Source organism: Tiliqua scincoides, chromosome 4 (assembly GCF_035046505.1).
Source record: "Tiliqua scincoides isolate rTilSci1 chromosome 4, rTilSci1.hap2, whole genome shotgun sequence".
Classification (NCBI taxonomy): domain Eukaryota; kingdom Metazoa; phylum Chordata; class Lepidosauria; order Squamata; family Scincidae; genus Tiliqua; species Tiliqua scincoides.
In genome coordinates this window covers 47,014,064-47,030,480 of record NC_089824.1, presented here as the reverse complement: position 1 = coordinate 47,030,480, position 16,417 = coordinate 47,014,064, and the positions used below count along the sequence as shown (strand labels likewise).

At 40.7% G+C, this 16,417-nt stretch overlaps 1 protein-coding gene and 1 pseudogene across 2 annotated transcripts in view; both read right to left on the bottom strand.

The window, feature by feature from the left end:
- The window catches only part of PCMTD1 (protein-L-isoaspartate (D-aspartate) O-methyltransferase domain containing 1), a 33,640-nt gene extending 17,807 nt beyond the window's left edge, over positions 1-15,833 (bottom strand). The window contains exons 1-3 of one of the 2 annotated variants that reach the window (XM_066623913.1): positions 15,733-15,833; positions 15,127-15,547; positions 10,410-10,512 (exon numbers count right to left, since the gene is read on the bottom strand). In XM_066623913.1, the coding sequence (XP_066480010.1) occupies positions 10,410-10,512; positions 15,127-15,433 (410 nt within the window). In that variant the 5' untranslated portion in view covers positions 15,434-15,547; positions 15,733-15,833. Of the gene's footprint in view, positions 1-6,307; positions 6,389-10,409; positions 10,513-15,126; positions 15,548-15,732 lie in introns of those variants that run through there. The other variant, XM_066623914.1, reaches the window with a different exon arrangement.
- Positions 13,192-13,308, bottom strand: LOC136650313 (5S ribosomal RNA; annotated as a pseudogene).
- Positions 15,834-16,417: the final 584 nt, after the last annotated feature.

Here is a 16,417-nt window from a genome sequence, read left to right as displayed (position 1 = left end):
GAAGGGCAGGAAGAAAATATCCATTTAAGTTGTGCCTCCACTGGCCATTGCTATTCTAGATTGGCAGGCAGCCCAATCCTAACCAGTGCTGGCAGGAGGAGACTAGCTGGCCTGCCTCATATCCAACGCAGGGTTGGAACCGGTTGCAGTTCAGCTAGGGCAGCCATTTTCAACCACTGTGCCATGGCACACCGGTGTGCTGCGAGTGGTCCACAGGTGTGCCACAGGAATTTGGGGGAAGATCATTTATTAGTAGGGCCAATGAGATTGTGAGCCCCCCACTGGTAGCACGGTGTGCCTTTTCAATTGGCAAAAACCTGATGGTGTGCCTTGACAATTTTAGTGCCTGGTCAGTGTGCCATGAGATGAAAAGCGTTCAAAATCGCTGAGCTAGGGGAATTCCTTCCTGTTATTCCCAGGTAATGCTGCAACAGCCCCAACAAGTGCACCCCTAAAGGGGTGGTGCAGTTCTGAGCAGCCCTGAGCTGCTCTGAGTCGCCTGGGATCAGGATTAGGATGTGGCATGAATGCCAGATCCTGGTCCCAACCCCCATTCACCTGCTGCCTGCCCTCCCCCGCCCTGGAACTCTCCCTCCCAGCCTTCCCACCCCCCTCACCGGCCTTACTTGGTTGGAGAGGGTTTCCCTTTCCACTGGCCCAGCGGGCTTGGGCAGGCATCCGGAGGCCAGTGCACATCCATGTGCTGGCATCCCTGTTCTCCCAGTGGTGCAAAAGTTATTTATGCACTTTTGCGACATTGTTGGGCTGCCGTAAGGGACTTGTGCCAGCCCATCAATTGAGTAAAACTTGCGGCCTTAGTTGATTATTCAAATTCTTTCTGGTTGGGGAAGAAAGAACTCAGACAAATTCCAGGCAGAGTTGGGACAAAATCTCAGGAGCCTGTCTATCTCAAGTAAGGTGTTCTTTCAATATTCTATAGTTCAAATGTTATGTCAAGGCTCCTATTAATGTGTTTGTTGTCTTGACAAGATAGACAGCTTCAAGTCTACCCTAAGCAAGAGTCGAGCACGCACAGGATTTCAGCATAGCTCTGACAACTAAGAACATGATGTGGTGCTCTTTTGATTTTGATAAATCTAAAGCCACATTTTGCAAGGTGTTTTAAAGCCTACACTTATAAATACTGTATCAAAGTGTTAAATATAGTGCTAAGATTACCTTTTGCTAATAATCAGTATGATCAAGGCTTGTTTACATAATTCAGAGGATTCAGATAGTTTCATTATGAACTTTAGGTCTGTGTAAATAATTGAAAGCAGACCTTCCCTTCCATCTAGTGGAGTCACCCCTTTGCAGACGCTGCCAGGGGGGAGATAAGAGAGAAAGGATGATGATTGGTTGGGAAGCCATTAAGCTTTATGTAGGAAAACCCAGAGCAAGTTGGCAGCTGCACTTCACATGGTGCAATCCTATCATTGCACTGTGCTAGTGCAAACCATCATAAAAGCACCATAAAGTGGTGTTATGCCAACTCAAAAGCAAGACGCACCTGCAGGAAGGCCTGTGCTGGCTCGCTGGTGACACATCCAGAAGTCCTGGTCCCCGGCATAAGCAGGTAAAGCGCTAAGCAGCGCAGGGACATGGGGAAGGCGGAGGGAGAGATTTTTCTGGTGGGGGGAGGATGGGGCAGAATTCTAACACCCCCAAGCCTCCTGATGTTACACCAGGCTTCCCAGATCTGCACCAGCTAAATAGCTGACATGTATCCAAGAAGCCCCTTAGGGCAGGCTGGGGCTTTACCCAGCATAATGGGTATCTCCTCACTCAAATCAGACCTCCAGCCTCCAAGTCTGGCAGCCTGGTTATGCCAGCACAGTTTAGGACTGGGCAGCCCTTTACATTGTCAGTCTGCTTTCATTATCTTTTTGCCAAAAGAGTTACAGTAACAATCATTACAATATAGAAAAAGCACAATGAAGCAAGAAATATGAAGATTTTTTTAAATTATAGAACTGTCTACCATACTTTACCTTAAAATTCAAAGTGGGTTGCATAAATCTATAACGTGTGCTTACATATATGTAAGATCAAGACAATGCTTAGGCTTTTACTTCACATTTTACAAGAATTGCTTTCATTCATTTTTACTGCAATCATTTATGCTTCCAAATGATTCCAGAACCTGCCCAAGGTAGCTAACTTCACATTTAACACTGAGTTAATTTGAATCCATTTTGTTTTATTAGATAGAAGCTGCGATACAGAAACTATCTGCTGCTTCAGACAGCAATTTCACAAACATGCTGTACAGCAACACGAAACTTACTTAGAAAGTTACCTAGAAAAGAATGTGAAAGCATCCTTTGTTCAAAATGTAAGCATGTTGCTAAGTATTTGTATTGTATTGGCAACCTTCAGTCTCAAAAGACTATGGTATCACGCTCTGAAAGGTGGTTCTGGCACAGCGTCTAGTGTGGCTGAAAAGGCCAATCCGGGAGTGACAATCCCTTCCACACCGGGAGCAAGTGCAGTCTGTCCCTGGTCTGTCTCCCTGGCTATGGGCCTTCCTTCTTTGCCTCTTAGCCTCAGACTGTTGGCAAAGTGTCTCTTCAAACTGGGAAAGGCCATGCTGCACAGCCTGCCTCCAAGCAGGCCGCTCAGAGGCCAGGGTTTCCCACTTGCAGAGGTCCATCCCTAAGGCCTTCAGATCCCTCTTGCAGATGTCCTTGTATCGCAGCTGTGGTCTACCTGTAGGGCGCTTTCCTTGCACGAGTTCTCCATAGAGGAGATCTTTTGGGATCCGGCCATCATCCATTCTCACGACATGACCGAGCCAACGCAGGCGTCTGTTTCAGCAGTGAATACGTGCTAGGGATTCCAGCACGTTCCAGGACTGTGTTGTTTGGAACTTTGTCCTGCCAGGTGATGCCGAGGATGCGTCGGAGGCAGCGCATGTGGAAAGCGCTCAGTTTCCTCTCCTGTTGTGAGCGAAGAGTCCATGACTCGCTGCAGTACAGAAGTGTACTCAGGACGCAAGCTCTGTAGACCTGGATCTTGGTATGTTCCGTCAGCTTCTTGTTGGACCAGACTCTCTTTGTGAGTCTGGAAAATGTGGTAGCTGCTTTACCGATGCGCTTGTTTAGCTCAGTATTGAGAGAAAGAGTGTCGGAGATAGTTGAGCCAAGGTACACAAAGTCATGGATAACCTCCATTTCATGCGCAGAGATTGTAATGCAGGGAGGTGAGTCCACATCCTGAACCATGACCTGTGTTTTCTTCAGGCTGATTGTCAGTCCAAAATCTTGGCAGGCCTTGCTAAAACGATCCATGAGCTGCTGGAGATCTTTGGCAGAGTGGGTAGTGACAGCTGCATCGTCGGCAAAGAGGAAGTCATGCAGACATTTCAGCTGGACTTTGGATTTTGCTCCCAGTCTGGAGAGGTTGAAGAGCTTTCCATCTGATCTGGTCCGGAGATAGATTCCTTCTGTTGCAGTTCCAAAGGCCTGCTTCAGCAGGACAGCGAAGAAAATCCCAAACAAGGTTGGCGCAAGAACACTTGCTAAGTATTATGGAAGTGTAAAGAGTCATTAACATGCAAAAAGAATGCAGGTGTTTCTTTATTGGTGATGATTTACAGAACAATTAAGGTTATAGAACAGGAAAATGTGCGCTCCATGAAATTCTTAGTCAACGACCTACGCTGAAATCGCCATACAGCCATGGAGTTTACTGGTTAGCATTTGGTAGATCATACAAACTCTATCTCACCTATTTGCCAGTGTTGAACAAATGTTTACTGAGAGCTCCCTGGAGAAGATATTTAAAAAAGTAATTCTCAATTAAGTTGCTCCAAACTATACAATAAAAACCATGGTACTTATGCACCTTTATGACATCTTCCAATATGCTCTTTCATAGTTAAGGGTACTTCCAAAACTAAATGCAAAATCATTTCATTCATTCTAAGGCATTCCCAGAATTGGAACTTCCGTTTGAAGGCTCCCAGTGGACAGCAAGGCATGAACAAGCTGATTCAATCATATAGGTATCTTGTAGTGTATGATGAGATAGTTAGACATACTTGTAAGCATTATCAGCAAAAACAAAGAACTTCAATACTTCCACCACATGCAAATGCCGTTTTTATCACAATAATCTTCATGCTTCTATTTTTATTGATTTCAAGAATAGAACTGTGTATGTCATTCAGTCCGAAACTGTCACGAACAGTTACAACTGAGGATACAGGTAATGCAACCAAGTGAATTTGCCCATCCTGTAAGATCTTTCAGAGAGGGTCTCTTCCAGGTGTCATTGTTGCTACTAGTAGTCCAATGGTTGACAAATTATGAAGTGGTTTCTCTGTTATGGCTCCTCATTATGTAAAACTCACTCTCCTAGGCTGCAAAGTTGGCATTCTCCTTACAAGCATTTTGGCATCAGGTGAAGGTCTTGTTTTATCATCAGGCCTTCATACATTGTTTATAACTCTGTTTCCAGAAATTTGAGTTTTCTTTGTGTGCTTATTTTTTGCATTCTTGTTATTTTTTTACAATTGCATGTACTTGTGGGGCTGAATATTCTATTAAAGTGAAATACCACCACACTGCTATGTTTTCAACTGTTAAAGCAAAGCAACTGTATATCTCATACCATATATTCTATTCAAATATGCATCACCTGTTAAAAAAAAAGTGAAGTCCTACATAAATATGCACAGTATATCATTTCTGGAGCTAATATTTGCACTTGAAAATGTAGGTTTCGTAAAAGCACACTCAACTTAAATCAATGCTTTGAAAAAAGTTTTCAAAACAACTGGGCCTAAAGTGAGCTTAGAGAACAGAGCTGTTTCTCACAATTTCTTCATGCTGCTACTCATGCAATCTTTTAGAGAATCTTATTCATGATGCTTTATTTGAAGATCACCATTTTCAAGTCAATTACTTGCTCCTGAAGAAACCAAAATGTTTGTCACCACTGCAGATTACTGGCACATAGAGGCTTTTATTTGAATAGTTGACCTGCACTGACTCCACCCTAAACAGATGTGTCCTGAATACTGTTTTCTTCAGTGCTTTTGCCACAGCCTCATCTCTGACATCCATTTCTGCCCCCACAAAAATTAAATGTACTGCAGATGAAAATTTACAGAATAGATTTCTACTTAGAAACCTGTAAATAGTTTTCTTTTGACACAAAGTAGCAGCAGCAGCAGCTTCACCACATTCACCCATGCAATCCAAAACAGTAGCACTTCTGTAGACTGAAGAGTCGTCATTTTAAGAAAATTCTTAATGCATCATTCCACTAGGTGTACTTTTGTTAGATATTTTAAAATTTAACAATCTGAAGATGCTGAAGTCACAGTAGAAGGAAAATGTCCCTTGCAATTTCTTCATTAAATCTGCAGTGCGCTGCATATTTGAATGCACATTTCTTCACTGAGAAAAATGGTCTTGATTCAAATGTGAACTTGCAAGTCACCAGGGCAGACAGTTCTCCACTGTGGGATTTTGAAATGAACAACAAAGGAACATCAAAGCTTTCCAAATAGCAGTAATAAAGCTATGTGAATAAATCCCCCAAATGAATAATCTCTTGCTGATACTGCTGTTAATAAACTTGTGACAGTTTGCCTCCCACTTAGGGTAGAAGTTTTCAGAATTTGGAAATGGTAGTTTCCACTTTCTTTCTTGGATAATTTATAGTTTGTTCCTGTTCCTCCAGGCAGGAGGTCTGGTCTAGAGGGTTGAGCCTCCGTTTGCCTGAAGATAACATCCGAAGGTTGCCAGTTCGAGGCCACCGTCACCGTGAATGGCGAGACCTTGAAGCAGCTGACAAGCCCAGCTGAGTTATTCCACCTGCTCTTGGAGAGATGAAGGAGCTGCTTGTCAGCCTGCGCGGGAGGAATCTGGAGGCCAGAAAATGATAACAGACCATAAAAGATCCATCTGAAATGTTGTGGTTCTTGAAAGATAGAACCTTTCTTCAATTGTAAAAATCCCTACGGGGATTTAGAACAGCCTATGTAAACCGCCTTGAATTAAAAGTCTGAGGAGAAATCTGACGACCAAGAAAGGCGGTATATAAATGCCTGTATTATTATTATTATTTTATTAATTTAGCTGCAAAACTGCAATGTTCTTTTGATTTAAATTGGATGACGAACCTCTCTTCATAGAACTCCATGTACAATTCTAGAATTACTGTTCCTAGCATTCACTGTGTAGTCAGTACTAAAATGCACTGCACTTTCATTCGTGTCAAATAAATGCTGCTGGAAGATTGATGCCTTACCCATATGACTTATCTCAGAAGTAGTACTACGATTCTGGTCACTTACCATTGTAGAGATTGCTTTAGAAGAATGATGACTGTTTCATATGGCCCACAGAAGAACTGTTGGTTCTCTTGCATAGTAGAGATCACCTCTGCTTGTACACTTGGGGGTTTGGTAGGTTGCTAGCAGGTGGGCAACCTAGCATTGCCCCGTTGCTCTCCCGCCAAGATGGATATTCTACGTCTAGAAGCTGACTGGGAGCAGAAAAGACAACACATTCCCCTTCAATAAAACAGGAGAAGAGGGGCCTTTACACTGCTATATCTGTGCATTAGACACAGCCTTAAGGATCCTTCCATTTTTTCTTTTAAACTGGCCCATATAAATTAAGGAAAGATATTCTCAATGACAGGACAAGGCAGCTATCAAAGCTTATAAAGCATTTCTCCAAAGTGCAGCTGGGTTGGCTTTGAACATTGCCTTCTGTTTTGCTGCCTGAAGCAACATTTTCTATAGAAATGAAACAAACAGGATGAATATTTGGACTTGATGGTTCTTCAAATGATGTCTCCATTTGAACAAGAAATAAATATTTCATAAAACATATTGGCAAACATGGAGACAGAAATGATTACTAGAACAGCCTTATTGGAATCCCCTCTCAAGGATAAGTAATGATTTGGAGGATAAGCTTCTCTAGGAGGGCACAAATGTATGTAAACTTTATTCTCAGAAAGAGGAAATATTGATCTTAGAATTGGAGAGAAAAATAACAATTTAGAAATGGCATTTGTGGACACACCTTTACTTGGCATAAATATCACCTGATAAATCAAGTAATCCCTATGAAATATAAAATCTAATCACCTTCTTCAAGTTCAGGCTAAAGCACTGCCTTAACACATTTTGTCCTAAATGAGAAATGCATGTTGTTAACACACAAAAATGATAATTATGCAGTTCTAAGTAGAAGTTTGGTTGCACACTGGCTAACCAAAATGTTGCCATGCAGCTGCATGAGAAACAAGGCTGAGTACATATTAAATTGCATCATACTTGTTGGGTAGCAGGTTACCCAATCTTCAAGAGAGCAGTAGTAAAACCAGTGTAGATTGCAATTAAAGACACTTTATCGATTCCCTTTGAAATGTTTTTGTGTTGTGATCCAGATTACTGATGCAGATAAACATAAAAATGGAAATGTTGGCCTTTTGGAGAAACAGTACACAAAAATACACACACACATCTCACAGAGAAATTTTAAGGTATATGTTATAAATACAAGAAGTTCAAGAAGAGCATCTCTGAACAGTATTATGGAACAGCATTATTTAGAATACTACAAATCTATATTCCTTAGAATTCAATCTCAAATTTTCTAAATCATTACAAACAGAAAGATGAGTCACAAAAAGCTACAATTGCAATTAAGATCCACATTTCTAATGAAAGATTTTATACAGCCCCCTATAAACTTGATTGATCCACCAGATTCTTCTGGGCTGATTATACAAGACTAGACACTGCTTCGTACATGTTGAACTCCTATCTCAACAGCCAGTCACAGAAAAGGGTGATATTAGCTATCGGTCCATCTTCATTGGAATTATTTTGCAAAGAGCCACAAATGTCAATATTATCAGTCATGTTGTTTAATACTTATTCAAACCAATGAAGGAAGTTGTCCATAAGTTTGAGATTATCAAGTATGCTGATGATACCCGGCAGTATTTTTTCTTTTCAAATTAAGCAGCGAGGCTGGGGTCTCTTGAGGTTTCCGAAGCTGGAACCAGTCCATAAAAGTTAACAGAAATGGAATTCAGATAGAAAAAGATGCTAATGGGTGAAGTACACATGAAGATGTCTTATACTGAATTCATTTATTGGTCTGTCTAGCTCAGTGTTGCCTACACTGGTTGGTAGCAGCTCTCTAGGGTATCAGACAGGGTTTTTTCCCAGCCCTACACAGAAGTTTAAGAACTGAACCTGGGACCTTCCACATAAGAAGTTTGTGCTTGACTGCTGAGTTACTGCCCTTCACCATAACTGACCATCACATGCTTCTGAAGGATTTGATTTGCAGATTGGAACACTCCTAGGTAACAGGTAGCAACTGTGGCCAGGAGTGCTTTCTACAAGTTTCAGCTGGTTCATCAGCTGCATTCCTGGGGGACTGGGAGTTGGGCTACTATAATATGTAACATGGTGATTTCTTGCTTCTATTATTGCAATCTGGCTACATGAGAAGGTCCACTGTAGTGACACTTCAATAACTGGACCTTCCTATATAAAGGACCCACCTGTTCCTGTCCCTTAACTTCAAGGAAGTCAGGAAAACAGTTCTGCCAAACTTTTAATGGGTGCCTTTTTTTTGGCCAATGTTTTTCCAACTATGTCAGCCCCAAATTCATTTGCAGCTTCTTCTGTTCCTTCTTCTCAGGAAGGAAGAAGCTGGACTAAGTCATCAACTGCCACTGACTGGAAGAAACTGCCTTCTCTATGTTTTGCTATTATACCTATATGTGAATTTTAGTTATAAGCCACTGTGGAAGTTAACTTCCACTAAAAATGAGATATAGTAAGAATAAAGCAATAGCTTTTAAATGTATTTGTTTTTGTGCCTTTGCATCATGGATTTAAGACCATGTATGTGAGTAAGCCAACTTGGGAGTCTCCTAATAGAAAGCTGGGATACATTAAATGTAATTTAAATAGCACATGCTCCCAAATAAGATTCTTGCCTTTTAAGTGGATGTAAATAGGTTCTATGCAATACTGACAAGTCTGGTCATATAATGATATTGAAAGTCAGTAGCAGAAAAAAGGATAAGAATCTCTAGATGTCAGCACCATTCTCAACCTAAGAAGAAATTACAGTATGTCTGCTTCACACACAAGTTTAAAATAACTTGTGCAAAAACAATTTTTCCATAAACTAAGAAAAGCAACTCATATTGAGTAGACGTAACACTGGCATTTTAGAGGCCTAAAAATATGAATAGTACCATTCTACTGATTTATTTTCTATTAAAGATTAGCAAGAATACTGGACTACTCAGGAATAAGTCCTAGTAATGTCAATGGAAGCACCAGAACACTGTAACTCCATCATGATAGCAGGTGGAACGTATGGTTTCACTGATGTCATTGTACGGTATTTCAGCCCTATGAAAAGTATGCTAACAAAATGACCTAAGGCAGAGTTTCATACCAGCAGCACACAGTAGGAATTTTTTAAAAAATAAAGAATACCCTTACTAGTACTTGCATTGATCTGTGCCTTGTACCTCTGGCTTGACCATATGTCATTGTTCAGCTGACGTTCAACCAGATCATGAATTTCTACTTGTGCTAATGTGCCCAAGGTGACATCCAGAGTGAAGAATGGAATTTACTTTCCTTCAGTTACAATAAGTTATGACCAAAAATTATGGCTTTGATAAGCAATAATAACATTGTATGAATATGATAATACAGTACCCAAAGAGATAATAGCAACTACCACATACCCAAAACATGTAATAAATATTGTTCCAAAATAGTTATGGAGCTAATTGCTCCCTGATATACAAATATTGTTAAAACAAAAATACCTAAACTAACTATAGATCAAGAATATAAAAATAGCAGCAAAGATGTAGGTAATATTTAAATTTTTTCCTTATAATAATGGATAATAAAAATAAACTATAGAAAACTAATCTGAAACGCTGCAACAGAGAGCAATAAACCAAGTTCTTTAGATCTTATCTTACAAAACAAAGAGATAAGCCAGTCCATCGTCCTATGTGTGAAAATGCACATGCACACACACAGAAGTGTAAGTGTGTAGAGGTGGGTTGGGGAATATGGGGGGTGGGATCCACAAGACACAACAAGGCTAAAATACACCTATGAATGTAAGTAACAAAACATACTACCTTGAAACTTATGCCAAGAATACCAATAACGCAACTGCAGTAAATCTCCACTGATTTGGAATATAGTATACTCATTTTGAATCCAGACATCTATGTCTATGTTTTCAAACATTTTCACTTTAATACAGTAGTGCAACATTTTTATTATTTCATCAATGCAAGTTCAAATACACAAAAATGGTTACGTTTTACTTCCATTGAAGAACATATGACCACAAAACAAACCAAGCAGATAATATACTTACTTATCAAAACTATCACTATATTTTATGAAGCTCTCCAGTTTTTCCTTGGCATATTCCACCACATCTGGATGAAGTTCTATTCCATGATTTATTCCAAAAGGGCCTGTAAGTTTAAAATCAAAAGCAATTTAAGTTTCACGGACTTGATGGGTACCTTGTATAAAGCTATGGCTGCTAGAAAGGACAACCTGGAGAACCGTGCTAGGGGCAGTAATGGCTGTGGGATTAGAAACAGGAGGGTGGGAATGACCACACTGAGTTCAAGTTGAACAAAAACGTTAATCAAATCTTTTTAGCTTGAAATGGCTTAGGCAGGGCAAGCGGTTTCATGAATGGACCCTTATGGCCCACACTATTTGTGCAGCCTGTAAGGCAATTATGGTAGAGTGCAGTGGTTCCGAAACAGTGAGCTGCGGCTTGCCAGGGAGCCACAGAAACCAGCCCAGGGGGCTGCGCAATCCTCACAAAAAACCTGCCACCCTATACAATGTCTAGAATTGTAGCCCTAATGGGGAGCCATGGCCAGTGGCCCAGTAGGTCAAGGGAGCAAAATACAAAAAGGAATCACTTTGGAATCTTCTGAGTACAGTGCCCATCAGCAGCAGGAAAAGAACTTATCTTGCTTGCAAGATCATTAGTGCCAACTGAAGCCTAAGACTAGTAATACAGAAAGGATCATGAAAGGGAAGGAAACAAAAAGAACTATCAACCCCAAAGCTGCAACACATGTGCAAGATACAACAGATTATTCTACAATTAAATTTTAAAGACCAAATACTTAAATTGCTCCATGAAGTAAGAGCGCGCACGCGTGTTTTATAGACTATCCTGAAATGCCTGCTCCCTTCCCCCTCAAAAAAAAACCTGGTTGGGGAGAACTGATTTTATTTTTCCTTTGCGGATGGTCCAACTATGGATTGGTTCTACATACCTTCTTCATATATTACACTATGACAGTGTGGAGAAATACAAATACAATCCAGAATATAGGAATAATAATAATAAACTTTATTTGTATCCCACCCTTCTCCCTAAAAGGGACCCAGGGCGGCTATTAAGATATTATTAATAGCATTCTCCAAAGGCACAGCAGTATTTTTGCCAACACATAAATCATGGCTATTGCTATGACTATCTTCATATACTGTACTGCATGCTTCATATTTCCATTATGCACATGGGACTGAATGTAGGGACAGGGATCCACCCCTCCAACACTGTGCACCATGAAAGCAAGAGACGATATAGTTGATTCACTGACACTTAAAGGAACTTCCTAAATATGCTTTCACTTTTCAGTTAAAGCAATTTAGAATGGTTTTCAATGCAGGAATTGCTAAGAATATTCCAACTGATGCAAATATTTAGACTACTTAAAGACCATTGCTCTAACTCTTAATAGGTGGGTCCAGAAGTGGATCCAAACCCAACCTCAGATAGCAGCAATCCTCCTACCATCATTTCTGCCACCAAGCAAAAAAGTTTGTTTTGAGTCTCAGGTCTGCATAGTTTGAACAGGTCTAAGGTCCTAGATGAGGTAAATCCCACCAGAGATTTTCCTTTTGGAGGAGGAGCTTTGACTATGCCCCCCTTCCCAATTTCAGAAGGATGCCTTGATCTCCCACCTACCTGCTTTTTCTACCCTGCCATGGCATTCCCTCTGCTTAGGCTCATTTCCACTTTCTTTCCCTCTCCCTTTCAAAACAGAGTGCATGGTGCTGTCATGCTACTTTCTGATCTTCTCTTTCTAATTGCTTTGGAAGAGAAGAAGGGGCAGAATGATGCAGGAGCACGGAATGCTGACTGACACTACCAGATAGGAAAATACGATAAAAAAAGATGAGGAAGAAAAAGCATGCCAGAATAGTCACTCACTCATCCACCCCACTGACATTCTGGCTCTTGAAGGTGGGTCACAGCCCTCAGTGAGCTGAAGACCACTGCTCTAGGAGAATGGTCAAAGTAAGCCTTCTGCAAAGAAACTGCTAAAATAAAGCATTTGCAAGTGCTGGGCACTCTGAAATACTGCTCTCACGACATACCGAAACTTGTGCTGCTCACTGCTAGTGTAAACAAACTAGGAGGGCAAGCAAACACTAGCCACTATAGCTCAAACTATGGTACTTCATGCCAGCAAGTACCAATAATTTGTGAACTTCCTATTTTGGTTATTCAGTTGCTAGATAAGTTGCCACCTGAAAACAAACTAGAAAGATGCATGCAGATCAACTATTTTGTCACAAGCAACCATGGAAACAACGCTTCTGCACTGCTATTAAGAAAGAAGTGACAATTTTAAATTATGGGAGATGCGTTGAAAGCTGTCTAGTCATAAGACCATGTATTTGAACAAAATGATGTGTTTTCCTCTGTAAATTTGAACAGTATGTAGATAAATAACCAATAACACCTTTTATCTAGCACCTACTTCAATCCAATGGAATTTGGCCAACACTACATCAAACAGAAAAATACTTTAATGTCCACAAGAGGGAGCAGTGAATCAGTGATCTTACTTCTGCTTAAACATGAAGAATAATTACCAGTTTGGTTAATACTATCCAAAACCATTATATCACTGAAAAAATTTAAAAACCATGTTATACATTTTTCAACTGCATTCTTACCCATGTTCATCCAAATGTTATCACTTTACAATTCCATTAAAAGTAATGTTCTTATGACTTTTTAAAATAACAGAGTCAAACTATACAGGATATAAGACATTCTCTTCAGACTGACCAATGGTTGGCAACCTTCAGTCTTGAAAGACTATGGCATAAGCCTACAGCACCCGGTATTCCCAGGCCGTCTCCCATCCAAGTACTAACCAGGCCTGACCCTGCTTAGCTTCCGAGATCAGACGAGATCAGGCATGTGCAGGATAACAGTTGCTGCCGAGACTGACCAATATTTTTAGTTAAAAGCAGCTATGGGAGCCCATAACATGAATTGGGCCAATCAGGGTGGGAGAGCAGAGGTAAAAATGTTTGCCCCCAATCTAAATTGCCCCACCTGATGTCCTAATTGCCCTGCTGGGGAAAACTATAAGTGCCCCAGCACAGGATGAAAGATTAACATCTTATATCAAGCACCACGGCCCAGATCCAATAACCCAATTCATCATGCAACTGCTTTTATCAATGTTTGGAGCTACATTTCAGAAGACCTGCATGATGCCTCCTCTAAACTTCCTCCAAATCCTTTCTTAAAATCCACCTTTACTGGGGAACCTTGGAACAACTTACAATAGGGAAAGAGAATGAAACTAAGCTTCAGTATGTGTAGCTGAAATGATTGCATATTTTCTCATGTTTACCCTGCTTCCACTCCCACTATTTTTCTTATGCCTATTTAGACTGTACCCTGAGGCCAGGTCCTGCCCCTTCATTATGTGTAAAGTGCCATGTATTTTGGTGGAACTATATAAAAAACTCCTACTAAAAACAGAAATGTTGGGAGATCTGATCACAGAGCCGACATACCAGGTGTAGCCTGGCTCAAACTAAAAGTACATCAAGTGAAATATTTATCTCTCACTTCTGAAATAATGAGGTAGCCATAACATGACTTTAAGTTGCAGTTTATCACTTTTTAGAACAGCTGGAGTTTGTAGTTTAAAAAAAAATTCTTGAAAAATAACTTCTCGAAGCGTGATCCTACGAGCCCTGAGGCTCAGGAAAAGCCTTTGAGAAGCACATCATAAGCAGCTGCCACCTGTCATATGCCATGCTACTCCATGCATGTGCCAACATTCTGGGCTCTCCAGGACTCTGCGTATGCAATAGCAGGACCCCTGAAACTCTTTTTTTAGGAGCATAAAGACTGAAAAGTTTGAGAACCACTCATACAAATCTAGTAATCTAGACTCTAGAGTAGCCATTTTCAACCACTATGCTGTGGCACACTGGTGTGCTGCGAATGGTCCCCAGGTGTGCCGTGGGAATTTGGGAGAGGGTCACTTATCAATAGGACCATTGGGGGATGTGAGCCCCCACTGACAGCACAGTGTGCCTTGTCAATTGTCAAAAAGCTGATGGTGTACCTTGACCATTTTAGTGCCTTGCAAATGTGCCGCAAGATGAAAAAGGTTGAAAATCACTGCTCTAGAGCAGGGGTGTCCAAAGTTTTTGGCAGGAGGGCCACATCATCTCTCTGCCACCGTGTCGGGGGCCGCGGAAAAAAAAAGAATTAATTTACATTTAAAATTTGAATACATTTACATAAATATACATAAATGAATATATTAAAGATTAACTTATACAAATGAATGAAGGTCTTGCAATAGCTCAAGACCTATAAAAGGCCTTGCACAAAGCAAGGCTGGCCTTTCCTTTGCTGCCGCTACTGCATCACAGACATGAAACAGCAAGCAGTGGAGGGAGCCCTCATCCCACAGCTCACATGAGAGGTCAAACAGTCGCTCTCATGCTGATAGCAGTTGCATTGGGCCAGTGTGGGCTCCAACAAATCTCCGGAGGGCCAGAGGCTCATTGGAGACTGGGGGCTCCCTGAGGGCCACACTGAGAGGCCTCGAGGGCCGCATGTGGCCCCAGGGCCAGGGTTTGGGCACCCCTGCTCTAGAGTATCTCCTGCTAAAACCTAACTGGACTGCATGATAGCTGCACAAGCATATAACTATAAAACTTAGGTTACCGCGAGATTGTGTCTGTCATTAAACATATATGTTGAATAAAGAACAAAAAGAACAAATTACCTAATATTAATCCCACCATTGTGCTTAAATAGCCAGTTCCACTACCAAGATTAAGAAAAGATAATCCTGGTTGAAGTTTCAGTGCTTCCATGACTTCAGAATAAATGCAAGGTGCTGACAAATGTATATTTCCATGCTTCCAAGCCAAGTCTTTATATGCATTGTCCCCATAGCCTTCTAGATAGTAATCACCACGATCAATAGCTCTGAAGGCTTGCTCCACTCTCTCAGTGCGAATGTACTGTGCTTCTTTCAAGTTATCAATTAAATCATCATTGTCTTCTCCTGCGCTCACAGCTCCTCCCATGACGATTTTCTATAACAATTTAATTAACTTCAGAAATGCATTGGCAGGCTTGTTTGATGTTTCCAGGTAGAAGATCCAATCCTGTCTGGTTCAACAGTGCTTTGCAAAAGAGTCCTAAAAGATGTTTAAGAGGACAAGCTTTTATTTTCACAGGATATAAATAGCTAATTTAATGAATAGATCACTGGGCTGGAAAAATTATTAATACTCATTTATGTCTATGTTCTTATCAATAAAGTTGTTGAATTAACCCAAATGTTTGGTGTATTGTTCTCAGAAATTCAAATTGTGAACCTTACTATGTCAAAGTAATCCATATCAGCCTCCCCAAAAGGAATTAGGTCAAAACACAGGCAATCTGGAAATGTGCATCTGATCCTCGGGTAGAAACAGGCCTATTAAAAGAAAAGAGCAAATCCAAATGTCAGTTCTTCATCCAGGAAGAAGACCTAAAAAGACAACAAAAGATGCAATAAAAGGAAGCTTTGCTCCAGTGTCCCAATATCAATGATCAACAAGGAATAGGCACAGTGATTCTTGCATGATTCTGACTGAAACAGGGATGCATGAGTTAGCATTCATCCTCCTATCCAGCTCAATATGCAAGCTCTGAGGAAAGCACAGGAAGAGCCAAACAGCACTAGATCCTGTGGTTGTTTTTAATCCTAATATCAATGTGAAAAGTTTGTGGGAAGGCAGAGACTTGCTAGAGTAAAAGGATTTGTTTATGTCTCAAGAATTGGCTGGACTGAACCAAAGTAGTCTCCCCTCATTTTCAATGGAAGAGTCAAACATGTACTTACATCTCTTCAACTGACAGCAACAGGGCTGAATCATGCCGTTAGTTTGATTTATTCTAAAGATTCACTTGCTGAGCTTAATTTTTAGTTACTATCTACACTTTTTATACTGAAAAGTTCGCATGCTGCACATTTTGATTCTTCTAATTAGCCCAATTTCCACTGAATAATAAATATAAAGCAG